Here is a 26219-nt window from a genome sequence, read left to right on the forward strand (position 1 = left end):
GTAAAAATGGAGGGGAGTTGTGGAGGTTTTTGTTGGACCGGCGATCCAAAAGCTTTCGAGACTTTTTTTCGGCGCCAAGACTTCCAGGCTCCCAGGCAAATTTTCTCCACCCTAAGGATTTGCCCTAGTTACTTTGTTTACATTGAACTGCAAAGCGAGATATATTTGAATAGTTTGAAGTCTATCTTGCTTTTGAGAAATGTATGTAAGTGGTTTGCTTGCTAACCGTGCTATGCTAAAGTGTTAGATGTTTTTTACTGAGTGTTCGATATGGTATCAAGCACGAGGCTCCAAAATGAGATTGTCAATCAATCGCACAGGGACTTTGCCATCGCCCAATCCACAGTCTTCGCCTGGCTTAGTCTCTTCCAGCGGTGCCATCTTGAATGCGGTACTCAGAACCGCGCCCTTAGCGGGATCGACGATTTCCAGCTCGTCAAGGGTGTCAGGATCGGCGAGCGAAATGTAGTCGACCTCGTAAAGTGCTCTCTCGGATGGCGAAAGGGATTGCTGTTCGGCAAGGACAGAATCTGTCACATTACGAGCAGCCCCGAGGATATCCGCCCGGTCGTTATTACCGCCCAGGTATACTTCTTTGGCTGCATTCAGAGCCTTGTAGATTGTGAGCCCGACGGTTCGTCTCCGGTCGCCCAGGTAGACATTCCGCGAACTCAGTGCTAGGCCGTCATGTTCACGTGTAGTTTCAATGATTCGCACTTCGGTGCCAACATGGAAATCCTCTACCATACGCTTGATGACCACGGTTTGCTGCAAATCCTTCTGGCCAAAGTAGACACGGTCTGGGGTTGTGATGTTGAAAAGCTTCATGCAGACTGTCGCCACACCCCGGAAGAATACTGGACGAGAAGCGCCCTCCAGTTTAGTGGATAATGGGGTAATTGTGACGAACGAGCCATCCCCATCAATCTCCGACGAAGGGGGCAGACCGGGGTACATGACCTTCGAAGTCGGTGCGAAAATGGCAGTGATGCGCCCAGCACTTGCACTGTTTTCTCCCAACCGCTCGAGTTCCTCATTCAGCTTTTCCAATTTCTCAACATCGGTATCCCAGGTACGGGGATAGCTGGACAAATCTTCCGTGACTCCGAATTGTGTGGGGTTGACGTAGATGCTGACGAAAATGTCTGTGTTCTCGCGAGCAGCTTGTCGAATTAGAGAGAGATGGCCCTCATGAAGTGCGCCCATAGTAGGAACGAAGCCTACAGTTCGGTCCTTCTGGAACAATTGGCGTCGGAGTCCCCTGATTGAGGGAACATCGCGAAAGACTTGAAAGCTGGATGGTTGGCGAACGGATTGCGAAGCCGCGGTCGCATCGGCAAGCAGGGATGAAGCTGTCGCTAGGATAAAGTGAGCTTATCTGGAGCTATAATTTTCATCGAAGAGACATACTCGAAAACGACCTCGCTCCGTTGACCCAACGAGACATTGTGAGGATAATGAATAAAGTTCAAGATGCAGACGTCAACTCCTGGGATGAGAGCTACGGGCATACCTCAGGCCACACGTGACCTGCCTCGGCTCAATCCTGGGGAAATCCGAAAAACATCCGGGGGCGATCAGCCGTGGTGCCGCTTGAAGAGCTTGGGGTTTCAAGCTATGATTTGGTCCCGCTCTTCTTCTCTTTCGAGCTCCTCATTTGATCCATCTTCTTCTTTTCTTCCATGGACTTAGCGTGTTCTCGCGTGAGCTCACCTTGAAGTATAATCATTCTCGCCCTGCCCCCTTACAAGATGCCGTCCCCTAAGTCGGCTATTGCCGAAGACCACTTGGCACCAGATCTGGAAATCGTCAACTCAAACTTGACAATCCATCCATCGGGCTTCACTGGAGGGCCAGAAACCCAAGATGACCAAATCACCGAACGTAACCTTGTTCGCCATATGGCGCGATTTCGCGAGAACCCCTTGGACTTTCTCCGTGAAGTGAGCCTGTTCATGTCCGGCACGGGCTGGCGTGCATATGACGAACCTATCGGCCAACCAATATACTATTCTGGCTTCTCGGAACGGATGAAGACTTCCATATTAGGGAGCCCACTTCTGCAAAACAAGGTCACTGAATTGGCCAATCGTCGACTGATGGTCGAAGAGAAGGAAGGATTGCTGGCAATTAACGAAGGTACAACCCTGGACGACAAACGGGCCCGTCGCCGGACTGAGATTGAGGGTAATCTTCGGGAAGTCGTGGATACAATGATGGAAAACATGATTTGCAAGATGGAAAGCAAACCGTTTATTCGGGGTGCTTATTATATGTGCACACAGCTCTTGACTCGTGCCTACCATCAAGGTAAAATTTCTCTGCTATACATATACTATCACAAGTTAATGCTAAACGATATTCACCTTAGGCATCCACGTATCCAGCGAAGAAGTCTTGCGTCTAAGATCTGTAGCTGAAACTGCTGCTAAAAAGAAGCAGTCGATTGTTTTCCTGCCTTGTCACAAATCCCATGTGGACTACGTCTCCCTGCAACTTATCTGTTACCGTATCGGCATTTCTCTACCGGTCATCGTCGCGGGTGACAATCTGAATATCCCATTGCTTGGCTCTTTCCTACAACACGCAGGTCGGTTGGAAGGCAATTTCCTATTAGCTTTAAGCCATTACTGACCATATACAGGCGCCATGTGGATCAGACGCAGCTTTGGAAATGATCCATTGTACAATACTGTCGTGCAAGCATATATCGACACCCTCCTTCAACAGGGCTTCAACTTCCAATGTTTTATTGAAGGTGGTCGCTCCAGAACTGGAAAACTGCTTTCACCTAAGTTTGGAATCTTGAGTTTTATCATGGACAGTCTACTGTCAGGTCGAGTTGAAGATCTGATCATCTGTCCTGTCAGCACCCAATACGACAAGGTCATTGAGACTGAGTATGACATCCCGCTGACGCTCTAACCCTTCTGATGAAAATTGTCGCTGACACATTCTTTAGGTCTTACATCAGCGAGCTTCTTGGCCAGCCGAAGGCAAAGGAGAACTTGGCTGATTTCATTTCTTCGTCGTCGGTTTTGTCCCTGAAGCTAGGCCGAGTTGATGTTCGTTTCCACAAGCCATGGAGTCTCCGAGACTTCATTGGTCAGCAGCTTACCCGACTGGATCGCCCCAGCACCGACATCAATAACAAACTTAGCTATACTGATCGAGGCCGCATTTTAAGAACATTCGGTTATCGGGTTCTGTCCGATATCAACGACGTGTCTGTGATGATGCCAACCGCCCTTGTGGGAACCGTTCTCTTGACCTTGCGCGGCCGCGGAGTCGGGAAAGCCGAATTAGTACGCCGATTGGACTGGCTCTGCGAGCGGGTGCGAGCCAAAGGCGGAAGGGTGGCACACTTCTATCGCTCTCCAACCGAGACGGTGGTTGACCGTGCACTGGAAGTCCTAGGACCCAAACTCGTTGGTGTAATTTCAGGTCTAGTAGAGCCAACTTACTATGCGGTGGATCGTTTCCAGCTTTCCTTTTACCGCAACATGCTTATCCACCTTTTCATCACGGAGGCGCTGGTTTCTGTGGCTATGTACACAAAGATCAAGCAAGGTGGCGGGCCTGCCAATCAAAGAATCACCTACGAAGATTTGAAAAAACAGGTTTCGTTCCTGTCTCAGCTTTTCCGCGGTGAATTCATTTTCCCGCCTGAGGGCTTGGCTAATAATTTCGATAAAACTTTGCGTGGACTTGAGAAGGATGATGTGATCAAAATCACCCGTGATGAGTCCACCACCCCAATCTACGTTGAGTTGAGCGAGTCTGAGCGACTATGTGGTCGCGAGAACTATGATTTCTATTGCTTCTTGATCTGGCCTTTCATCGAGGCCTCTTGGCTTGGTGCAGTGTCCCTTCTTGGACTGACGCCTCCTCTCGATGGTCCGAAGGAAGTTTGGATCGATTCGAAGAAAGCACAAGATAGTGCTCAGGTCGTAAGTTTTGTTCTCTCATGCTATGCCGACGATTTTATTAATATTCTCATTCGCAGCTTGGTAAAACGCTATACCACCAAGGTGATCTCTCCTACTTCGAGGCAGTCAACAAGGAGACCCTCAAGAATTCTTATCAAAGGTTTGAAGAAGAGGGTATTATCTTAGTTGCGAAGAATAAAGAATCGCGTGCCGGTCCGTCTCTCAGACTGGCTCCTGAATGGGAACCCCGGCGTGACGAGGGTACCGGAAAGGTTCTAGACGGTGGTCGACTGTGGGACTTTGTTGAATTGATTGCACAGTCCCGTCGCGAGGGGTGAGTACATTTTCTTCACACTGTCTCTGCCAATATACTAACTAATCTTTCACAGCAAAAACCGTCGGGACGGTGCAACTGTTTCCTCCCGTGTCCTTACTATGTCTGATCTTGTTGGGCGGAAGCTGTTCCAAAATGCCGCCGCCCCGGTGCCTGCAGATGTATCGTCACGGCAAATGCGCCGCAATGCAATTGGAACCGAGGCAAAGCTCTAGTCATTCCCTTTTGATACCCATGTACGCATATTGTACAGGCTACTTCTACATCTATGTCATCTCGTATGTCAAATTTATGGTTTTAATTCACATATTTTAGCAACCATCTCCTTGATGTATGAGGACAGGCGCTGTGCAGGCGCTCTAGTCACATCAATTTAAGAAGTTAGGTGGTTCTGGTACCGAAGGCTCCCCATACATGTAAAGTCGCGATTGTAAGCACAGGTACTCTCTCATCCCTCTTTCAGTAAAGCCACACGCCATCTTGTTCCATCTTCCCTTCAGCCTCGATCCTCTTCAGGCATGTCTTGACCCTGTCCACGACATGCTCGTCGCTTTCTACTTATAACCCCTATCGTCCACCTGAATTTGATCAAGGTTTCGTCTGTCCGATGCGGGAAACCTGGATGGCATGGCAGCGCCACGAAGAAGAGGTGACTTGTCTGTCTAGCCTTCTGGACTTTCTACCAAATGAGCGATCTTTAGAAACACTCTCATTGAAAGATCTCATCTGTGACGGCAATTATTATTATTTTGAAGCCAACGGATACGGAAAAAGCGGCCGAGTGGATTTTGACATTAGTAAAGCCAATCTATCGTTAAAAGAATGGATTTCTCGTTTAAGGCCAATTGCTAATTACCCGGGTTCTCGCATTCTCGACAGCAAGAAAGACAAAGGTTAGTAGTGCCTCTCTTTTTAGTCCCTGCGGTTACTGATAGAGTCTAGAAATCGAGGACTGGTTCGACAAAATGATAGGAAAGGACAGCGGGTCATTCAATAGGTTGAAATGTGACTGCAAAAGAAAGAAGAATCCGTCGTGGGGATGTCCATTTGGATGTCATCGATATTAAGAAAAAGTTAGTTTAAATTTATTTCAATAGCTTTGCAAGTAATTGTGCTCTGGTATTGCAATCTAGACACTGCATTCAATTCAATTTCTACAAGGTACAGAAATTGAAGATCTTCCTCATTATACCAAGAAAAAGGAATTTTTGTAAAAAAATGTAAGGGCCGGTTAGTTAAAAGGAAGTATTATAGACGAGTGTATTACGGAGTGGGATTTTGATTTTTAGCCTACGGTCCGGTCCGACTAGCGTCTAGACCTCGACAAGTCCCATGGAACTGTAAACAGTGCAAACATAAGTTATGAAAATTTCAGTCTGTATAGAGCCTGTTTTTAGGCCTTAAATAAAGGTATTATTTAGATTTCTCTATAGAAATATATTAAATTAAGGATCTACCAACTATATAAATTACTACTTAGCATAGAATAGGGGGTTCGCTAGGTCACCATTAGACTTCGCCATAAATAGGCTATAAAACACTTGAATTTTAGATTAATTTATAGATATTATTAAAATTTAGTTTATAAACGGTTTATAGTGGCTTATTACTAGGCTCTTGGTTGGGTACTACAGCACTAAGGCTTAGGAGCACCAGACATTTAGTTCGGTACTATAGTGCTGCAGCGCGAGTGCTATAGCACGTGTAAACACAACTAACCTGAGCGCGCGGCCCTCCCCCCCATGAACCTCGTCTTCCGGCTGTATACTCCGCACAACACGGGAGCAATCACATCCACAATCTATTTTAGTGGAGAGACGGGTGATCGTCGCTTTCTAGTCTCGAGATCAGCGGACTCCAACTGGGCGGTTAAGGAAGCAGAACTCGAGCGAATCGTTGCAGTCCAATCAACACCATTCACGATGGCCGATAGAGCCCCATTTTACCCGGGCTTTTACGCATCAGGGCCGCCAACTCATAATGAGGCTTGACCTGAGGCATGTTTGCATGTTTGCCAAGCCCTTCTACTTTGATCATGTTGCAGACACGTGTGCATACTGACCAATAGGCGTCATGCAGGCTATGGCCCTATCCAATCTGCCACCAGATAATGTATGCTCCTGGTCAGACTATAATTAACTTGAATGGCCAGAACGCGCCACAACGTCCCTGAGGCTGCCGATTTCTGGTTGGGTTTGTATTAGCACAAGGCGCACTCTTGCACCGCCCACAGCTACTAATGAACTTGAAGGCCGACATACGCCTATAATATATATATAGGATAGTACTTCGCCCGATGGTCTCCTCATACTGTAAATTCCGATATCAACCCTTCAGGGAGATTAATGCTCTGAAAGAGCATCCTACCCTTTTACAAAAGCATCCTAACAATCCGTGTCCACACATCCAACCGTTCGAACCCAACCCCGAGAGCACTGAGTCTCTGCCTTCAATATGCCACGATATGCCCCTCCATCGGACGCAAGCTCGTCCGAGTTTGGTTATAGCACAGTAGGTCATAATGACTATCGAGATGATGGTGCGCATTCGTTTTCTTCTTTCTTAGCCTGATACTCCGAGGAGTATAGACTGATAATAAGCCAGATGATGGTTGTATATTTCCTGCGTTCCCTGAACGGTCTGAGAAAAAATGGGTTCGATCTACGACAACAGGACTGATATGGTTTTTCATTGTGGCATTCAGCTGCTACCTTGCGATCGCCGTTGCTGTCACCGTGATATTCGCCGTGAACACAGACAATAAAGGGGTGTATCAAGGCACCGCGGACTTCGCTCTGTATAAGAATACCATGTTCAAAGATTGTTATGGCAAGCCCGCACTTGACAACGCGAACAACTGCACTGTCATCGACTCCTTCTTGAAAAAGAATATGCCCGACCTTGCGTCGCAGGGGATTTCATACGTGTACAAGCTGGAATACAACCATGTGGAGCTACCGGATTCTCAGAGGATTTCGTACAGCTGGTGCCAAATAGCGGGTTGTTTCAACGATTATAAGGTCGTCCCAAGCAAACCGCGTTCTACGGCATTTTGGTCGACCACCATTGGAGCGCATACCGAGGTTGCTATGATCTTGGTTGCGGCATTGTGGCAGATTTTAAAGCTTCACAAGGCCCAATACACCGACGACACGGAGCCGTGCAAAAAGATTGAATGGGATATTTGGATGATCCAGTTCTGGGAGCTGGTCTCGGTAGGTTGGTGGTGGTTCGACTTTGGGCGACACGTCACCGATCGATCAACATACCCAGCACCTGGGGTGCTCAGCTGGGTACCGCTTTGGAAGTATGGCTATTTGCTGAACTTTCATCCTTATTCGTGCGCCCTCAGACATAACCCTAGAGCGGCGTTGGTGGGCAAGTGGGTGATGAACACGTTGGCATTCGTGCAGTGGGTGATTTCGGCGCACCTTATGAATTCCAGTCATTCAAGATCCGCGTATTCCACATACGACTGTCTCGCCTCACAGATATCGACTGCACCAGGAACATCGACTTGTCCCGCGGAGCAAATTTGTGCCCGAGATATCCTCTTTCGCTCTTACAACTTTGCCTTCTCTGACGAGAGTATGGATCTCACCGACCCCAATCATTCGATGTTTGTGGCCTTCTGTATTTTGAGCATCGGAGTCGTGGGGAGATTCCTTCTGGTTGGCGTGTTGCCGGTGGTCCTGCATCTGATGGGAAAAGGATCCATTCAAGAACTGAAGGCCAAGGTGTACGAGCATGATATCGGTTACGCTGGAAGCGTTGGAGGAGCATCTATTGTTTGTATCATTGTTGGGGGATTAACCACTGCTGGCGCGATAATCGCCTTCGGGCATGGTCGTGAGAGTGCTTTTGTCATTGACTGGACCTGCAAAACGGTGCATGTTAATCTGAGCGCTTGGCGATATTACTTGGATGTAGAGTACGAGCGACCATTACGGGTGGTGAAGATGTGGTTCAACGTTTGAAGTGGTGGGCTGCGAGATTTTTGGGTTAAATGTCTGTCTATGGTACTTGTGCTTAATACTATAATGAACGACGGACTCCTTTGCCATAGAGAGTAGATATGTGTTATATTTATGCTCCCATTTTAGCATTGGTCTCAGCTATTCTGCATTTTTATCCTGTAAATGAATATTGTCATACTATAACTGTGAGTTCTAGGGGTTGGGTGAGTTTCGGGATAACCTCGGATGTTTCAAAACATTATATATCTAACTGACCGGAATCTATCTAAGCTCCCTACAATAATATTCTAATATAGAATTGTTCTCCATGAAGGTCATCTCCCCAGAAAACAATCAATATCAGAAACATGCACACCGGATTTCGCAGGGACCTGGGCGGGAATCCGGGGTGAGCGCGGAGTCTCCGCATTTGCGCCATTTTGTGCGTCGACAGGGATTTAGGTGATTGCCAGGGTCAAAACTCTGCTCAGATTGAGATCCATTTCAATTCACGGCACGGCATCTAAAGAGACGGGAATTGCCCGAATTGGCACGGGAAGTGTCTTGGAGTTCCGCCATGATATACCCGAGTAGGGCTAAAACCCATTTATGGCTCCGAATAATTCCCTTCAAGGACTAGCATTAGGTAGTGTCATTTCACATGCAGTAGGATATGTTCATGCCTCACAACGTCAGCCGATGAGGTGAAAGCTCAATATTCCCAGGGATACTGACAATGTGTCGGCTTATGCCACTCAATACTCCGTATTCTTTTCGACAAGTCGTCACGTTGCGACGATTATTGCTCAAAAGATCTTCAACGTGGTTTCAAGGGGGCTGTCTGCATTCCGGATAGAGACTGAGAATAGTAAATATCCCCGTCGGGAAGACATATAAAGTAGCTCGCAATGCCTTCAATTCCAATCGTATTCAGATCAACAACATTCCCAACAGTTTACTGCTCATCACTCATAAGACAAGATGCGTTCTATTTCCTCCATTGCCTTTCTCTCCGCGATAGGAGCAGCCTCCGCTCAAGCTGCGACTAGCTCAGCGTCAGTCTCGACTTTCTCGACTGCGGTTTCCTCAACCGCACACCCTTCGTCCACCCCCTTGAACCCTCAGCCCACTGGCAGCAGCTCTTTTGCCAAGGTGGATGGTCTCGAGTTTAACATTGACGGAGAGTCCAAGTACTTCCCTGGCACAAACTCGTATTGGCTGCCATTCCTGACCAACAACGCGGATGTTGATTCCGTCTTCAAGAATCTGCAGAAGAGCGGTCTCAAGATTCTCCGAACTTGGGGATTTAATGACGTCAACACCGTCCCGGCGGCTGGGACTGTCTACTTTCAACTCCACGACAAGACCGCTGGTACCAGTACCATCAACACTGGCGCTGACGGTCTGGAGCGTCTTGACTACGTTGTCTCCACTGCCGAGAAGTACGGCATTAAGCTTATCATTCCATTTGTGAATTACTGGGATGATTATGGTGGTATGAGTGCCTACATTACCGCCTATGGAGGCAGTAAGACGGAATGGTATACCGACGAGAAGATCCAGAGCGTGTACCAGGCGTACATCAAAGCCATTGTCTCTCGATACAGTGATTCCCCTGCCATCTTTGCCTGGGAGTTGGCTAATGAGCCTCGCTGTGCGAGCTGCAAAACCGATATTATCACCAGCTGGGTAACCAAGACTGCTGCCTACATCAAATCCCTCGATTCTAACCATTTGGTCACCACTGGCGAAGGTTTATATTCATGATATAATCAAAACTGTTGATATATTCTAACCTGTGATATAGAGGGCATGGGCCTAACTGTCGGATCGGATGATTCTTACCCTTACACCAATACCGAGGGCAACGACTTCGCCAAGAACCTTGCGGTCCCTGATATTGACTTTGGAACATTCCACCTCTACGTGGCCGACTGTAGGAATATCCTCTGAGCATCCCAAACATGCAGCACACTAATCCATCCTAGGGGGTATCACCGACAATGCTTGGGGCAATGGCTGGGTCGAATCACACGCCAAAGTCTGCAAGGCTGCTGGAAAGCCTTGCCTATTCGAGGAGTACGGCATCAAGGGTGACCATTGCTCCGACTCGGTGGATTGGCAGAAGACTGCCTTGACTACCACCGGTAATGCTGCTGATCTGTTCTGGCAGTATGGCGAGCAGCTGTCCTCCGGTCCCTCTCCAGATGATCAGTACACCATCTACTATGGGACTGATGATTGGGAGTGCGGTGTTGCTGATCATATCAGTCAAATTTAAGAGTTCAGATGTCTGAATACTGTTATGGGGAATCGATCTTCGCTGGTATCTTTCGGGCTCTTCAATCTCTGTGTTGATTTATTGTTCAAATAGCAGCATTTGACTCAGTTGAGTGGATGCGTCCCCAACGGCATGCATTGCCCACCTTTGTGATATAGCTTACTAAAATGGAATACATACACGTCATCTAGAGACCAATTATATACATTTAGTGTCAAATTGTCGATTGAGGTGATAATATAGGCTAGCAGATGAAACGCTAGACCTTTTTCTACGAAAATATTGGAACCTGATACTTCTGCCAATGCTCTAAAGTATCAGCCTCTGAGGGTTTTTCAATCCCACCCGCCGTCCATCCTCACCCACTTCCCAATCACCCAATTCGAAGAATCGAGAACCGGAGAAGATTCCTACTCTCTTGGAGTCCACGTAGAAAATAGAAGAAAGGGAAATTCTTATCTGGAATCCATTTCGATAATCGCAGAAACCGAATGGGTTTAGGACTCAGGCGCGAAGCGAGGTCGAATAGAACTGGGGAAGATTTTTCCCACCATGTTGTAGGTGGAAGCGAAGCTATATCTCGTCCGGTACCAATCTATGCATGCTCCAAGATTTTATTGCGAAGCTTGGCATATAGCTGAGGGTCAAAAGACGGTTGCATTTTGGTATGGAAGTAGATGAGTAGGGAGTAGAGAGGAAAGGGGAGAAAGACCTTCCATCCACTTCCGAAAAGCAGGACCTTTTTGGCGACACTACATTAATACTCGTCTTGTATAAAACAAGTAGTTTCTCAGATCAAACAATACGAGATTTATCAGTTCAGCCATGGTGTATTTGAAGTTATATATCATGAACTGGTTAGACACGATATACGATGTGGAATATATAGCAGAGTGATGCAGTGGCTTTATTCTCAAACTCACTAACATTGTGGCTGTTTACATACAATCTTCAAACAAAGCTATAGATACTCAAACATGAAAACAACATAACAATCGAATCCAAGTCCGCTGAAACGTTCCCAATAAAATCTCAAAACATATGTGCGGCAAAACAAACGATGAAATGACAAAAGGAATGACAAAAGAAAAAAAACAAAAGAAAGATGGCTCACTCGCTATAGAAACATATATCAAGTCACCGAAACAAGCGAAATCACAGACTCCTAAACTGGCCCTTCGGGCTCGTAGGAGCTGATCGAACAGTCATAACCTTCGGAGAGGAAGCCTCGATCTGTGCCAACCTGTCAATAGCCTTGACAGCCACAGGCGTCTTAGGAGGCGACTCAGTGACCAGAGCATCAGAAGACTTCTTCGCAAACTCCTGAAGACGGCCCATAATGACCGGCGAATCAGAGTACAACACAATACCCTGCGAGTAAGTGCACCCGGTAGCTTTCTCTTCATCACTGGCAAAGTCCTCATGAGCCGCCTCGCGCGTAATACGCGGGAAGGTGCGCAGCACGACATGGCGGGTGGGCTCGTTTGTCGTGGTGGGCTTTTGATCCGTGTTGGCAGCGTACTCCAGCCAGCCCTCGTTCGAGACACTCTCTGCGTCCGGGGCGGGGAAGTTGGCGAGGACGAGCTCGCGCTCAACGCGCGCGTGTCTCCATGTCTCAGCGGCGAGCTTGACGATCTTTCGCACCCCGATTAGCAGGGAGTCGAGGTGCTTGGGATCGGCGAAATGCTTGATGTGGTCGATGATTTCGTCGACAATGACGGCTGCAGCTACGTTGATTGATTGTTTTGCGTCTGAGGTTGTGTAGGCTGCTTTCAGGGTCTGTTGGCGCCAGAATGCCTCGCGGCGGACGGACTTGCGTCGGATGTCCATGGATAGCATCTGGAAGAAGGTGTCGGCTTTATCGTAGCGCCGGCCTAGGGTGAAGAGGAAGGGTTGGAAGACTCGGAAGGTGAGGGTTTTTGAGATAATGTGCTGGATGTAAGCACATCGGAGTTCGCGGGAGGCTGGGGTGTTGTCAAGGAATGGTGGAAGTTCGGATGGAATCTTGGAAAGGATGTCTTTTGGGGGATCGATGGGGAGATATCCGAAATGCTCTTTTGATAGATTGTGGATGAGTTGCGAGAGCTCTGTGAAGCAGTCCAGGCTAAAGATAAAAGTATTTATTAGATCGTGTCCATTTATCGTTATCAACATATCAACATGAGTCTATAAGATAATGTATGACCGCTGTGCGCTGATGCAGTTCAACAAAGGAAATATAGAGAATGAATGACTTGTCTTCAAGAGACGAAAAGCAAAAGAAGAAGAAGAAGAAGAAGAAGAAGAAGAAGAAGAAGAAGAAGAAGAAGAAGAAGAAGAAGAGAACCAAAAGAAATTCAAATCCAGAGGACTGTAAGGGCTCACTTACAAGAATTGATCGCCCTTGGTGTTTCTGAGGTCAGTGGCCTCGCCTAGGCTGGACAGTGTCTTTCTCAGCCTGTCGCAATCACCACCCAGGTTATCGATCGTCATTCGCATCCCATCCACGGCACGCTGAAGGTGCTGCTCCTTGACAATTCCGTCTCCTTCCAATCTTTCCTTCTCTCGCTCAGCACTGGAAAGTTCGCTGTTCTTCTCGGATAGTTGCTGCTCCAATGCAGCGCGCTCCGTGGTCCAAAGCTGCTCTTTCTCGTTGAAGTGAGCTTCCAGAGCCGCGATTTTGTCGTTCAATTCTTTGGCAGCAGCAGCGAGTTGTTCGCCGTGGGATTGCCGTAGGGAGTCCAATTCACCAGCATGGCCTTGGCGGAGTTCTTCCGTTTCTTTGGCGTTCTTCTGGTGGGTTTCTTCAAGCTCTGCCAACTTTGCTGCCAGTTCCTCACGTGTCGATGTGAGTTCAGCGAGTCGGGCTTGTAGCTCGGTCTCCTTGGATTCCAAAGCAGCGATCTGGGATGTCACTTCTGCCTTGGTAGTCTCCAGCTCGGTGCGCTGGGTTTCAAAGGATTCCTGCAATAGGGCCTTCTCTTTCTCCCATTCACCTTGACTAGCTTCGTGGGCAGCGCGAAGTTCGCGCTCACGAGTCTCGAGATTCTCGGCTGCTGTTTTCTCATCCTCGGCCTTAATCTCCTCGAACAGCTCGGTGAGCTCTTCTTTCTGTGCCGCAAGCGCCTTCTCCTGCTCCTCCTTCTTGGTCGCCAACTCTTTCTCGTGGGCCGCCGTTGACTCACTGATGTTTTCATTGAGCTTGTTGATTTGTCCCTCGAGTACGACCTTGGCTTCAGTAAGCTCCTCGTTGGACTTCTGGTGGACAGCCAAGCCATCTTCAAGGTCCTTCTGCTTCTCTTGCAGATCTCCGAGTTCGAGACGAAGCTCACTGATGGTATGCTTCAATCTGGCGCCTTCTTCGGCACTTTCATTGGCAGTCTTCTTCATTTGGGACTGCAAAGCTTCAATGTAGTACTCCTTGTGAATCAGAGCTTGCTCGTGCTGGCTTCCAATGTGCTTCATCTCAGCCTCCCGGCTCGAGAGCTTGCTGTGTGTATTGCGGAAACCATGAAGGAGACGGTTGATGTCTGGAATGGCCGACTGGATGCGCTGTAGAAGCTCAATGTGCTCACTGTCGTTTTCTGGGGGAGACCCATTCTCGTGGGAATGGCCGTTGGCCATGGACAGGTTTTGAAGGGCCTGAAATGATGCCTGATACGATGGATCTGGGATGCTGTAGCCCCGGCTCATATAATGGGCCTCCGATTGGTGATGGGGAGAATAATATCCATAAGGAGGTATCATTCCAGCAGAGCTCATGACAGGAGATTGGAGAGAATGCGGTCCACTTGGGGCCACGGAAGGTGGCGCTTCGGAAGGAGCCATCGGTGCAGCTGGTGGATTCTGAGGAGGGGGAGTTGCAGTGGGTGATATAGTTGGAGACATTTGAGGGTAGTGGGAACGTGCAAGTGGGCTGCTGACTTTGGGTACCGGCGAGGAAGTGTATGCTACTGATGGGGCGTAAGGCGCCGGGGAACCAGCGTAGGGTCCGGGTAAGCTGTAAGGCACTGGAGAGCCAGCGTAAGGTGTGGATGAGGTGTAAGGCACTGGGAAACCAGAGTACGGTACTGGGGCGTACAACGCAGGTGAGGCGTAAGGTGCTGGTGAAGAATACGCGTTGGGCGAGGTGTACGGCACCGGGGAGGCAGCGTACGGCACTGGCGAAGCGTAGGCGTTTGGTGAAGCGTAGCCTGTTTGAGAAGCGTAGGCGTTTGGTGATGCGTTTGGCAATTGCGCAGAATAGGGGACGGGTGAAGCGTAAGGTGAATATGGTCCAGGATAATAATGTTGGTTAACCTGGGAAGGACTTGACATATACCGTGCCTCAGTCAAGGATGGCGAAGGCAAGGGCACACAGGCGGCCACAGGGGAAAACGGGTCGACTGGTGGTGATGAGACTACAGTCGTCTCTTCAGAGCGCTCGACCTGGTTAGGTTCGTCTTGCTTGGTATGGTCTTCCAAGGGCTGCTTTAGTTCTGGGTCCTCGATGGGAGGCTGAGCCACGTTTGATTCTTCCGCGGGTGGCTCTTGGGTTTCGATGTTCTCGATGGGAGGCTGGGTCAAGCTTGACTCGTCTAAGTGCGGTGTGTCCAACTGAGGTTCGTCGAAGTGTGGTGCTCCCAACTGTGGTGCTTCGTCAAAAGGCTTGTCGACTACAGCTGGTGGTTGATCCACGATCGGGTCGGTGATGTCTTTGGGTGAAGGTTCGCCGTCGAACGCCTCGTATGCTAGTACGGGGTTTTCGTGTACGGGTGATTTTGGATCCGCGACAGGGTCGGGGATGCTTTGAAGTGCAGATGTAGTGTCTTGGTCAAGTACCTCGTATGCTGATACAGGATTGTCAAGTACAGGTGATGCTTGATCTGCGACCTCCTTGGAGCTGTCTTGAGGTGTCTCGTCGTCAAATACCTCGTATGCTGATACAGGATTGTCAAGTACAGGTGATGCTTGATCTGCGACCGGCTTGGAGCTGTCTTGAGGTATCTCGGCGTCAAATATCTCGTATGCTGATACAGGATTGTTGATCACAGGTGATGGTTGATCTGCGACAGGCTTGGAACTATCTTGAGGTATCTCGTCGTCAAATACCTCGTATGCTGATACGGGGAGTGGTGTCTTTACTTCCGTGTCAACAGCAGGCTCTTTTATTTGTTCTGGTTCCTGCGCCGTAAGTTCAGGGCTGCCAGGAGCAGGAGTAGTCGTAGTTGTCTGAGTCTCTGTGACTTCTGGGCTCTTCCCCTTCTTAACCTTCTTGGTGGCAGCCTTGCCCTTGTCTTTGGCCTTAGCCTTCTTACCCGCGGCCATAGCGGTAGATTGATGCGTGCCCAAGACTTCTTGCCTCGTGAGAGACGTGTTACCAATAGGATCAATGTACTAAATGGAGCATATGAGTAATAGTTCGGATCATATGAGACGACTGCACTGTACATTTGCAACCAGCCCTGTGGCGATGCCTCAAGATATAGCCCAAAAGTTGACTATGGGGATGTACTAAGACTTTGGAATATTTAGAAGCGTCAGCCAAGTGGCTTCGGTTGATCGGGCAGAGAACCTGAAACCTCTTGGACAGAAGTGGGCGCGAATGAAGATCCACGAAATCAATGTAAATATTTCGGGGGTGGTAAGACCAATTGTCAATTTCTAAGAAATAAAAAAAGGAAAGAAAAAGATGAACCCGAAAGAAACAAAATATCTCGAAAAATTAGCATCCTAACGTTGTCTGGGCACAATAGCGGACCGACCCTTAGCGTGTTGATACCCATCCACCCCCCAATGTGCGAGAGGGCCGTGAATTAGACGCGAGTACCGAGAATTACGGAATTTTGAGAGCACAAAGAAGTATTGAATCCACCCATATTGCATTCTGGACTGAAGCGAGTCCAGTTGGGAGACGCCATGACAGTTGGGCATCAAACTGTGGGTTTGGGCAATTCCAAAGGGCAAGGCTTAGTGGGGGGACTCGACACCGACAAGCTGACATGTTCAATTGAGAGCCAGACACTATATGTGGATTAAAACGAGGCGATATATCAAAATGTATTTCGCCCAATTAGTGTAGCCTTTGAAAAGCAAATAGTGAGGCTGTCATCGGACAACATTGGACAACATTGGACAACACATATTACTAGTTGAAGTTTCGAGCAGCTGGACATAATATGATTGTCTACACCATATGCCAAGTAGATCGGGCTGCAGTTTAATTTTGGATTTTTATTTTTATCTGTACATTGTGCAGTGTAGTACTACATCGGAGTAGGGAGTCCGTACTATTGCCACTATTAATTATAGGGCAATGTGATACTAAATATGCAATGGGTTAACCAAGAGATATGAGAGAAGCAAAATAACAGATCAATTCTAATTCTAATTCAATAATGGATATATAAGATTACCTATAATTAAACTAATCAACTATTAAACTATTAACTAACTAAACAATAAACTCATACATGCTAATAATGGAAAATGATGTTGTTCGTCACTCGATCATAGAGAATGGCCCTAAGCCCAATATGAACATCACGTGCCATCGACTTTCACTTTCCACCTCGCCCTATCATCGCTCCCCAAAGGGTCATCGATCACCACCAATTGCTTCCCTCCACACAATGTTCGCTGCCAGACGATCTGCTCCTTCGACGCGGCAACTGCTGCGCTCCCAGCGCCGCTGGGGCTCCCACGCCGCACATGCGCCCGTGAACGAAGGCTTCGGCGTAAGCTCCCCCGCCCGCGACCAGCCTAGAAACGGAGCAAGAAATGCCTCAAATGGCCCACGACCACCTAGCTAACCATTCCATGTCCACATAACAGCGCAGCTTCTACGTCACTTCCGGCTCCATCGCATCCGCCTTCCTCCTTTACCACGTCAGCAAGTCCATCGATGAATCCGGCTCCCCGTCTTGGATCTCCGACCTCATTACCAAGTGGACACCTTCCCAGGAGGCCTTCGAGCAGCGCAATGCCATCCACACCGCTATGATGGAGAAGGTTGCTCATGACCGCCACTTGCTCGGCAGTCAGGGCCCATCCGAGGCTTTTGCCCACCGACAGCCCGAGTATGTGATGATGTTGCCCCGGAAATGATGTGGGTTTTGTGCTGATTGTGCTTTTTTCTCTTTTATCTAGTATGATGAACGCCGGCTCTCCCTACAACGTTTCGCCCGGTTCCCAGGCCGACCTGAGCCATGTCGTGGCTCACTACCAGCGCAAGAACCAGCAGATGGAGGAGTCTCGGGTTGCGCGGATGAAGGACGGCAAGGTTGAGTCGATCTACGACTAAATGGGGTTATCTTTTTTTTCTTTGGACGGCTGTCTGAAATAGACATGTGTGGAGGAAAAATCATGTACATATACGTTGGGACTTGACGTTCAATCCAGCACCTGATAATTGGATTTTCTTTTGTTTTTGAACCTAACCCTACATTCGTGCTGAATATTCGTTGAATGCTGACATTGGATGTTCATTTTATTATCGAATTGACTCTAGGGCCCGTTTGATGGCACAACCTCCAAAACTACTCTGCCCACGCCCTCGGATTGAACATCCAGTTTCTGCTGCACGTTCAGTTCATTAGCAGAGACATTACCCAGCACAGCAAGGAACTCGTCAACGCCTCCGCCAACTCCGAAATAGACCTTCTTCGCCGCGACAAGAGCCCGACTTCTCACCGAGACAGTGTTTGAGCGGCGTAGTAGCGCCAAAAGCGTCTCCGAAAATGCGGCCAGTGATGCGGGCGAGTAAATAGTCTCACTAGCAAGAACCAGAGTCTTGCGAGCACTATCACCGGACGAGAAGACCAGATCTACAAACTCGGGCGACCAAGCGCCGGAAACGAAATCAATCGAGATCCCACGCTGAGCAAGATCGTTCTTGAATTCTTCAACCAGCTCAGGCGTGATATCCAGCTCTTCATCCTGGTCTCGCGCAGTTGGCGCGGCTGAAACAGCCGTTTGGGAGCGGGTATTGTGCCATGTCAGAAGGAGATTCGGGAGCGTGACAAGACGGAGCACGTCCGAGTTGTAGTCTGCAAAAGTAAAGAGGGTCTTTCTTTGGCTCTGGCCGAGCTCGGCTTGGCTGAGAAGACGGGCGAACAGCGTCAATGATGGGACTGCTGTGCCTGCGCCAAGCTGTTTATTCGTGTCAGCCTTCTTACTCCAGTTAACTGTTCGGGAAAAGTTTCCACGAGATGGATGATTACGAACCTCAATTATATGGATGTCTGCTGGGCTATCAGAGGATTCGTTGAGAATGTCCTCATTGACGGAGAGCTTAGCTAGATCCAGAGCACATTCCCAGGTTTTGAAGCCGCCTTCATAGAAATTGGGCGTGATGTCGCCTTTTTCAATACCGGCAATAAGCTCTTCATTATCGTGGCCTGCACTGTCTTCGGCCATGAGCTGGGTGCGAATGTCAAAGATCTCTCGACGAGCGACAGCCAGAGACGTGTCGATGATTGCGAGCTTATTGTAGAAAATTTGAGAGGGAAGAATTGTAAGCTGTCATCTTGATTAGATTCTGACTCTGCTGAAAGGTATAATGCATTCCAAAGTAATGAATTCATGCTTTTGTCGATGATAGAGGGCAGTATCTCAAAGGCCCGAATTGGGATTTAGAATATACCTGCCAGCTCGAAACATCCATAACAAAAGCAATAGCATAATACACATAATTAAGGATGAAATATGTTGCTTGATCACTTACCCATTCATTCATATCATGTTTAATCGCTTTCACGAGCTCAGGAAGAGAATTGCCCACGGTTTGCTGAGAGGGAACATCGGAGAAATCTTTATTGGTCTCCAAGTCATCAATGTCGATATCATCCCCCGAGAAGCCGAAGCTGAAGGCCATTTTCACTTCAATAAGATGGCTGTCTCTTCTTCCAAGACACCTAGTACTGTGTATGTGGGTTGTCTGAAGTAGCCCCGATGTTGAGAATTTGTCGGAATTGCAAGCTGCCGACAAACTTGTACTTTTGACAGAAATGTCCGCTTCAAGGGCAAGGACTAGCTGATTAACAGTAAATCAGTTTCAAGGCTTTCTTTTCACAGACGCTGTGATCTGAACTCCATACAAAAAATTGCAGTGGGTGGAATGATGACTAAGCTATAATTTGCCTCAGGCTGCATTTTTGTATACCTCATAATCTGGATGGATAAAAGATACCAAGCTAGAATACAAGTAAAACGCATAGAAGAAAATGAAAAGGCGAGGATAAATCGTCACAAAAAGGACATTCTGCTATAGAAAAAAGGTATCAATTTGAACGTGCGGTGGCCTGAAATATGGTAAAGTGCATTTTCCCCCGTATTTGCTCTAGCACCAATACCCACTGTAGGGCCATCTCCCCGGTCGACAATCGCATCAGGGCTGAAAATCCCCAGGCATTCGTTATTTTGGTAGTTGCTGTAACATATAGGTCCTGAGATGTGCCTTGGGTGTGTGATCAGTCGGAATCACGTCTAGGCCTTTTGGATTTCTTTATGTCAGCAAGAAGTTGATTCGCATGAGACGTGAATAGTTTCTGTTGCGAGCAAGAGTGTATAATGTAGCGCACATACTTTATCCGTAACGTATTTTGAAAGTCTTGAGGTAGAAGTGAGTTATAATAATTGTAAATAAATGATTTTGGTGATTGTCTAGCTCATAATGTCATATCCAAGGAACAACTAATCCAGTCTATTCTACATGATGTTTAAATGCAAGCCAAAAACATAACAAATTAAGAGTTGCGTTTAAGCCTTCTTAGCAGCCAAGCTGAGAGCCTGCATGACATCAGCGTGCAGATCCACGGAGTCCTCAATACCGCAGCTCATGCGCACAAGGTCATCAAAGACACCAGCGGCCTCACGCTGCTCCTTGGGGATACCAGCGTGGGTCATGCTGGAGGGCACCTCACACAGAGACTCAACACCTCCCAGACTCTCGGCGAGGGTGAAGATCTTAGTGTGCTTGCAGAAATCGTGAGCAGCCTGTTGGCCACCCTTAATGCGGAAGCTGAGCATACCACCGCCCATACCGTCGCGGTGCTGCTTGAGAGCAATAGCGCGTTGGGGGTGGGAGTCAATGCCGGGGTAGTTCACGGAGATGACTTGGGGGGGAGGCCTCAAGGGCCTTGGCGATGACAGTGGCGTTCTTGGACGCCTCGCGGGCACGCAGGTGCAGGGTCTTGAGACCGCGGTGAGCGAGCCAGCAGTCGAAGGCGGAGGGCACGGCACCAATGGCGTTCTGGAGGAAGCTGAGACGCTCCTTGAGAGCCTCGGAGCTGAAGGCGGCAACGCCCATCAGGACATCCTAAATTTTAGTTAGCAAGATTGATACTAGCAAAAGTCTTGATTGGAAGTAAGAACTCACGGAGTGGCCATTAATGTACTTGGTGACGGAGTGGACGACAATATCGGCACCGTGGTCCAATGGGTTCTGGACATAGGGGCTCATGAAAGTGTTATCGACAACGACCTGAATGTTGTGCTTGTGGGCAATGTTGGCAATAGCCCGGATATCCACCAAGCCAAGGGTAGGGTTGGAGGGGGTCTCAATCCAGATGAGCTTGGTCTCGGGGCGGATCAATTGCTCGACATCCAACTCAATGGAGGGGGTGAAGGTGACCTGGACACCGTGCGCCGAGGCAACCTTGGTGAAGTATCGGTGAGTACCGCCGTAAACATCGGAGACGGAAACGACGTGCGAGCCAGCAGCAAGGGATTGGAGGATGTTGGCGGTGGCGGCGGAGCCAGAGGAGAAGGCAAGAGCGTACTTGGCGTGCTCGAGGGCTGCAACGGCTTGCTCGAAGTTATCGCTGCGGGGATGTTAGTCCTGGTCAATGTGTCGGTTTGGACTAGTCAACTGACCGGTTGGGGTTGGAGCTGCGCGTGTACTCGTACAGACCAACGGGGTTTCCGACGCTGGTCTGAGCATATGTGGTGGACAGAGAGATCTATTCAGGGCGTTGTTAGGATCGTCTTATCTTCTCCATGGCTAGATGAGCTTACAGGAGCAATGACAGCGCCGGTCACCGGGTCATGAGGGGAGCCGGCGTGGACAGCCAGTGTTCCGAATCCGCGCTCAGCAGTGTGTCCATTTTCTGTGGAGGAACCCATTGTGTATAGAGAAGATGGAGAATTGAGAACAATTGAGGCGAGGGGTAGTTTATATGTTTATCGATAAGATGAGATCACCTTCTTTGTATGAATCCGGACAGTGTGGAATTGGAACTCGGATTGCGAATCTGATTGATAATCAATGGCGAGAGGGACAATGTCTGCTTCCGGATGTTTTCGTGAAAATTCTACCGAAAAATTTTTTATTTTATCTGGAACACATTATCTTGCGTGCCACCCTGGGGGGGGCAGATGGCGATGAATCGCAGGATTACAACTGGACAAGAGGCCGGCGGGGCTCCACCGGGCCAATTCTTCTCGGAGAATCAGTTGGACACTCCGATGCGTCGGAGTGTCGGAGTGTTCGGCACTTGCCGGGATGTCCTAATTGGTTCTACTATACTCCTTTGTTCAAAAGATATCATGTCTTTACTTTACATTTGGGGTAAAAGTTACACGGGGGATTTCGTTTGTCAACATTAAGTTTGGATCAACTTCTTTTGTCCCGTATTAAGTAGGTCTATATTGTCAGCTGGACATATTACGTATGTATCTATAGTTGGCTTATGCGGGCTCAAGTCTTTGGGGTAGTCTTTTGAAATGTCTTTTTACATGTCTTCTCGGATGTTTCCTTAGATCTAATCGTATTTATACTTCTTCCAGTTTTTAGTTGAAATATAGGTAAAAACAGCTGGAAATGCGCAAATCAATTTCTCCATGTATATAACATTTGATATTCATTGGTATTGATTCGTATGGGTATCTGATCTGACTATGAAAGAAATTGTATGGGCGCTGAGAAGGGGCCGCGGTAGGTCAAGCGACAAGAAGACAGTCTAATTTTACATCAAATGGTGTGCTGGCAGCCTACCACCAAGTGATGGGTCCCGTTCCACCCATTTGCATCGAGCCCTATAGGATGGTCAGTGAGAGTTGCAAATTTCCAAGATTGGGGGAAACCAACAAGAATGGAATACGGAGGGCGCCTCTCCTGTGGAGTTTCATCTGCAAGATCTGGTGCATTGGGGATTTGGTCATGCCACTCTTCTGATTCGACACGGAATCGAACAACTTCTCCTACATCGAAGAAGAATTCTGTCCCGTCTTCGCTCTCCCAGATCCATACCTGCTCGGCATAGTCGCTGCAAGACACATTAGCGTTTTCAGATTTGACCACCAGGAAGGATCAGCTCACAATCGGGACTTTTCCATAAGCATCTGTGGCGGGATAAGGATATCATTGAAGAATTCAAGGCCAACTGAAATTCGTTAATATTTGACGACTGCGTTTTCGTGTTTGGAGCATACTCTTGATTCCATGCTCGGTGCCGCTAGCAATCTTTCCTAGCATGATCTCTCCCTTGAAGGGTCGGAAAACAATCATGCGGAATTTAACTGTGTAATATTTAGTCAAGGTCTCGGGAGTGATAAAGGGCTGGCATCATCTACCGTTGACATTAACCAATCCAGTTCCGTGACCAATCAGGCCATCGGAAGACTCAAGTAGGTCATAGAAGCTAATGCAAAGGCCAATTTTTTGAATGACCTAGAGGGCAGAATAAGCATTAAGAAACTGGCAGGAAGAAGCTTTGAATTCCGCACCTTGTTGGCATATTTTGCATTGATATTGTCTTCAAGTGCGACTGCACTGAACTTGGAGAAATCCTCGGGCGAAATCTGGATCAAGTCCGATATGGTGGTCTGCAGGTGTTAGAGAAAGTTTTTATATATGGGCGTCACACTTACTAAGATAAACATGGTAATGGTAGGAAAGGCAGTGACAGAAGGATTGATCTGACTATGCAGCAACACAGTGAACAGGTGTGAGTCTCTTTTCCTGTTTTCCTATTCTCGTCGTACCCCAAGAAGCAATCAAAAACCTTTTGAGATTCTTCGTCCGCTAGAATCCCGCTCTCACGTGACCCCGGAACGGAAGCTTTCAATCTCAATCTCAACTCCGCTAACACGCTAAGATTACGAGATTATTCCTGTGTTTGTGCTGGGGTCTCTGGAAAACCCAAAGACTCTCGTCATGACCTCGCAGGGATTTTCTTTCCCGCCCCCGCCTCCGCCGCCGCCGGCAACTAATCAGGCGCCGGCTCAGCAATCGACACAACATGGACAAAATTGGGGCGGACACGGCGGACATGGTGGAGGACATGGCGGAGGTCAGCGGGGACGTGGAAGAGGACAAGGCAACCGAGGCCGAGGGGGAAATCACGCAGCAGGTGGACAGGCGCCATCGTATCCTCCCCCTACAGGTTACAACTACGCGCAACCCATGTATGGCGGATACCCTCCTCAACCTCTTCCAACGGCACCTTATATGCCTCCCCAACCCTACCATCATGGACAGCCGCCAGCTTTTCAAAATCCTCAAAACCCGCCCCCGTACCCATCCCAACAATACCCCCAGTCGGTAGCTTCGGGGAACTATCAACATTACAATACGCCCAACCTTCCTACACCTTACCCTCCCACACCTCCGACGTACATGCAAGGTTTACCAACACCTCCCCATGGCCATCCACCAAACAGTCAAGCAATGATGCCCCCCATGTCATGGCGCAATGATATGCCCGGCACGGCGCCATACATGGGTGCTCAATCGGGACAAGCCCGAGGGCCACGACCTCATGCGCATGGCAATCAGGGTCCGAAACCCAAGCATACCCAGAAGCGGGATCACTCGTCTGCATTCAACAAGCCTCAATCCACTGCACCACGGACTCCCGCTGCACCTGCCGTCCCAAGCTTCGGCAACCCTCTGCCCTCGAAGCCACCACCAGCCGCTGACTCCACAGCTAACAGAAAGGCAAAGAAGAGAAAAAGGAAGCACAACCAACTCGGACTGACTCCTCAGACCGAAGACCACGAGTCAAGCGAAGAAGACGCCGATGAAGATGAAGAATCGAAGCTGGCGCAAGGTGGATCTGATGCCGCACCACTTCAGGTCTCATACAAAGGAAAAACATCTACCTTACAAACACAATCCGATATTGCTGCTTGGATTGCAGAGCGGAGGAAGAAGTTCCCCACTAAAGCTCGGGTTGAAGAAAAGAAGAAGTCTATGGAGGAGGCAAAGGCAGCCCGAGAGGCAGCTCGTCAACAAAAGCAAAAGGAACAACAGGAAAAGCGAAAAGAACATATCCAAAAGCAAAATGAACAACAGGAAAAGCGAAAAGAACATATACAAAAGCAAAATGAACACAAGACAGATCCCGCTGCAGATGCGGCGACCAACGCGCAGCGCAGGGAGAAGATCCGGCGTAACCTTGAACGAGAGGAGAAACGAATCCAAAAAGCCATGGCTGAGACTGAAGCTGCTCGTCTCAGAATGGAAGCTCTACAGAAGGAGGCATTGAGCCTGAATGCAGACCTTAGCCAAGACGAAGATGCGGGCATCACGACCATGCAGCAAGACCCAAGCCCGGACCCAGTTATCAAGGCTGAACCCGCAAGCGCGGTGCCAGAACCAACCATCAAACCCGAACCCCAAATCGCAGTACCCGAGCCAGCCATTAACACTGAACCCGAAACCGCAGTTCCGGAGGCAGCCACAAAGACTGAGCCTCGGGACCCCATTCCAGAGCCCGCGCAATCGACTAACCCCGCTTCTCTCGCGACAGAGGCGCAGGGAGACCCTGGATCCTTGCCCGAGTCCAATATCGTGCAATCGATCAACACCGAACATCCTACCGACCATGGCTTGGATGGCATGGAGATCGCATCCGATCACGGGGCCAGTGATTGGACGTCTTCGGGTGCTTCTAGCTCAGATTCCGACTCCGACTCTGACAGCGACGACTCCGCGCCAGATCAAGCAACTTCACGTCGCACAGCTCCAGATCGAGTGCCGCCCCCACCCCGCGAAGGCAAAAAGACTGTCTGCCGTTACTTTGCACGCAATGGGCATTGTAACCGTGGCGACCAGTGTAAATTCCTTCATGAGAATGACCCTGAACGAACCTCAAAGGCCAAGGCAAAGTCTACGGAGAAGAAGGAGAAAGAGACGAAACGCAAGGGACTTTATCAAGCTGTGAGAGCCCCATTTATTGATTTCGTGGCTCCTATTGAAATTGTACTGACACAGATTAGTTGCTGGACCGACAGACCGAAGACGATGACCGCCGGGCAATGGAAGTGATCGTCTGGCTCGGTCAGAATAATATGTTGGCGGATTGAACGCCCCACACGATACCCCAATAAATTAGCGTCAGAACTGGACGATCTACGAAATATTCATGCGCAAGGAAAAAGGTCATAGCTCGGAGGCGGAGGGGGCTTTGGCCGGATTTCCAACTTGGATGAATATCCGAATCTTAGTGTGGCTCTCCCATAACACGCGAGAGCAAAATAGACCAAAAAAAAAAAAAAATTTATGTCCAATTCTTTTCACAATGTGTCCAATAATTCTCTAAATTTATCTTTTCCGGATCAGACTCCTCTAGTCTAAAATAGCAAGAGATTGCGAAGTGACTGTAGCCGACGAAAGTGGATCTACTCATTTAAGGTCACGTCGAGGTTAGACCAGTCAACGGAGGCGATTGCCTGCCAAGCGAGACAATGATGGCCGTTAGTGGTCCAAAAACTCGTGGGATCACCGCCACGCTCTCGTTGCCCTCTTTTCACTCCTC

At 48.7% G+C, this 26219-nt stretch overlaps 11 protein-coding genes across 11 annotated transcripts; 6 read left to right on the top strand and 5 right to left on the bottom strand.

The window, feature by feature from the left end:
• Positions 1 to 276: 276 nt before the first annotated feature.
• Positions 277 to 1447, bottom strand: N7447_007909 (pantoate--beta-alanine ligase PAN6; the record flags this gene model as incomplete). The annotated part of the gene is made up of 2 exons (XM_057232171.1): positions 277 to 1358; positions 1411 to 1447. 2 exons carry the CDS (start codon positions 1445 to 1447, stop codon positions 277 to 279), a joined length of 1119 nt encoding a protein of 372 aa, XP_057083936.1.
• Positions 1448 to 1751: 304 nt separating this feature from the next.
• N7447_007910 (lysophospholipid acyltransferase family protein) lies at positions 1752 to 4478 on the top strand (the record flags this gene model as incomplete). The annotated part of the gene is made up of 6 exons (XM_057232172.1): positions 1752 to 2310; positions 2372 to 2590; positions 2645 to 2900; positions 2963 to 3950; positions 4007 to 4263; positions 4319 to 4478. 6 exons carry the CDS (start codon positions 1752 to 1754, stop codon positions 4476 to 4478), a joined length of 2439 nt encoding a protein of 812 aa, XP_057083937.1.
• A 1527-nt stretch (positions 4479 to 6005) lies between these two features.
• On the top strand, positions 6006 to 6254 carry N7447_007911 (uncharacterized protein; the record flags this gene model as incomplete). Its single annotated transcript, XM_057232173.1, has 1 exon — positions 6006 to 6254. One exon carries the CDS (start codon positions 6006 to 6008, stop codon positions 6252 to 6254), a length of 249 nt encoding a protein of 82 aa, XP_057083938.1.
• Positions 6255 to 7073: 819 nt separating this feature from the next.
• N7447_007912 (uncharacterized protein) lies at positions 7074 to 8240 on the top strand (the record flags this gene model as incomplete). Its single annotated transcript, XM_057232174.1, has 1 exon — positions 7074 to 8240. One exon carries the CDS (start codon positions 7074 to 7076, stop codon positions 8238 to 8240), a length of 1167 nt encoding a protein of 388 aa, XP_057083939.1.
• Positions 8241 to 9200: 960 nt separating this feature from the next.
• On the top strand, positions 9201 to 10500 carry N7447_007913 (glycoside hydrolase 5 family protein; the record flags this gene model as incomplete). Its single annotated transcript, XM_057232175.1, has 3 exons — positions 9201 to 9972; positions 10027 to 10155; positions 10208 to 10500. 3 exons carry the CDS (start codon positions 9201 to 9203, stop codon positions 10498 to 10500), a joined length of 1194 nt encoding a protein of 397 aa, XP_057083940.1.
• Positions 10501 to 11655: 1155 nt separating this feature from the next.
• N7447_007914 (uncharacterized protein) lies at positions 11656 to 15786 on the bottom strand (the record flags this gene model as incomplete). The annotated part of the gene is made up of 2 exons (XM_057232176.1): positions 11656 to 12604; positions 12869 to 15786. The coding sequence occupies 2 exons, from the start codon at positions 15784 to 15786 to the stop codon at positions 11656 to 11658; spliced, it is 3867 nt and encodes a 1288-aa protein (XP_057083941.1).
• A 1304-nt stretch (positions 15787 to 17090) lies between these two features.
• N7447_007915 (putative NADH-ubiquinone oxidoreductase 178 kDa subunit) lies at positions 17091 to 17761 on the top strand (the record flags this gene model as incomplete). The annotated part of the gene is made up of 3 exons (XM_057232177.1): positions 17091 to 17195; positions 17293 to 17537; positions 17608 to 17761. The coding sequence occupies 3 exons, from the start codon at positions 17091 to 17093 to the stop codon at positions 17759 to 17761; spliced, it is 504 nt and encodes a 167-aa protein (XP_057083942.1).
• Positions 17762 to 17964: 203 nt separating this feature from the next.
• Positions 17965 to 19333, bottom strand: N7447_007916 (protein-histidine N-methyltransferase; the record flags this gene model as incomplete). Its single annotated transcript, XM_057232178.1, has 3 exons — positions 17965 to 18609; positions 18685 to 18978; positions 19184 to 19333. 3 exons carry the CDS (start codon positions 19331 to 19333, stop codon positions 17965 to 17967), a joined length of 1089 nt encoding a protein of 362 aa, XP_057083943.1.
• An 884-nt stretch (positions 19334 to 20217) lies between these two features.
• Positions 20218 to 21582, bottom strand: N7447_007917 (cystathionine gamma-lyase CYS3; the record flags this gene model as incomplete). The annotated part of the gene is made up of 5 exons (XM_057232179.1): positions 20218 to 20573; positions 20638 to 20776; positions 20837 to 21281; positions 21334 to 21419; positions 21475 to 21582. 5 exons carry the CDS (start codon positions 21580 to 21582, stop codon positions 20218 to 20220), a joined length of 1134 nt encoding a protein of 377 aa, XP_057083944.1.
• Positions 21583 to 22449: 867 nt separating this feature from the next.
• On the bottom strand, positions 22450 to 23340 carry N7447_007918 (DNA-directed RNA polymerase III subunit RPC25; the record flags this gene model as incomplete). The annotated part of the gene is made up of 7 exons (XM_057232180.1): positions 22450 to 22494; positions 22547 to 22724; positions 22778 to 22841; positions 22891 to 22977; positions 23032 to 23128; positions 23185 to 23283; positions 23329 to 23340. The coding sequence occupies 7 exons, from the start codon at positions 23338 to 23340 to the stop codon at positions 22450 to 22452; spliced, it is 582 nt and encodes a 193-aa protein (XP_057083945.1).
• Positions 23341 to 23614: 274 nt separating this feature from the next.
• Positions 23615 to 25767, top strand: N7447_007919 (CCCH zinc finger protein; the record flags this gene model as incomplete). Its single annotated transcript, XM_057232181.1, has 2 exons — positions 23615 to 25621; positions 25681 to 25767. 2 exons carry the CDS (start codon positions 23615 to 23617, stop codon positions 25765 to 25767), a joined length of 2094 nt encoding a protein of 697 aa, XP_057083946.1.
• Between the last annotated feature and the right edge of the window lie 452 nt (positions 25768 to 26219).

Source organism: Penicillium robsamsonii (genome assembly GCF_028829455.1).
Source record: "Penicillium robsamsonii strain IBT 29466 chromosome Unknown utg000004l_segment0_segment0, whole genome shotgun sequence".
NCBI lineage: Eukaryota > Fungi > Ascomycota > Eurotiomycetes > Eurotiales > Aspergillaceae > Penicillium > Penicillium robsamsonii.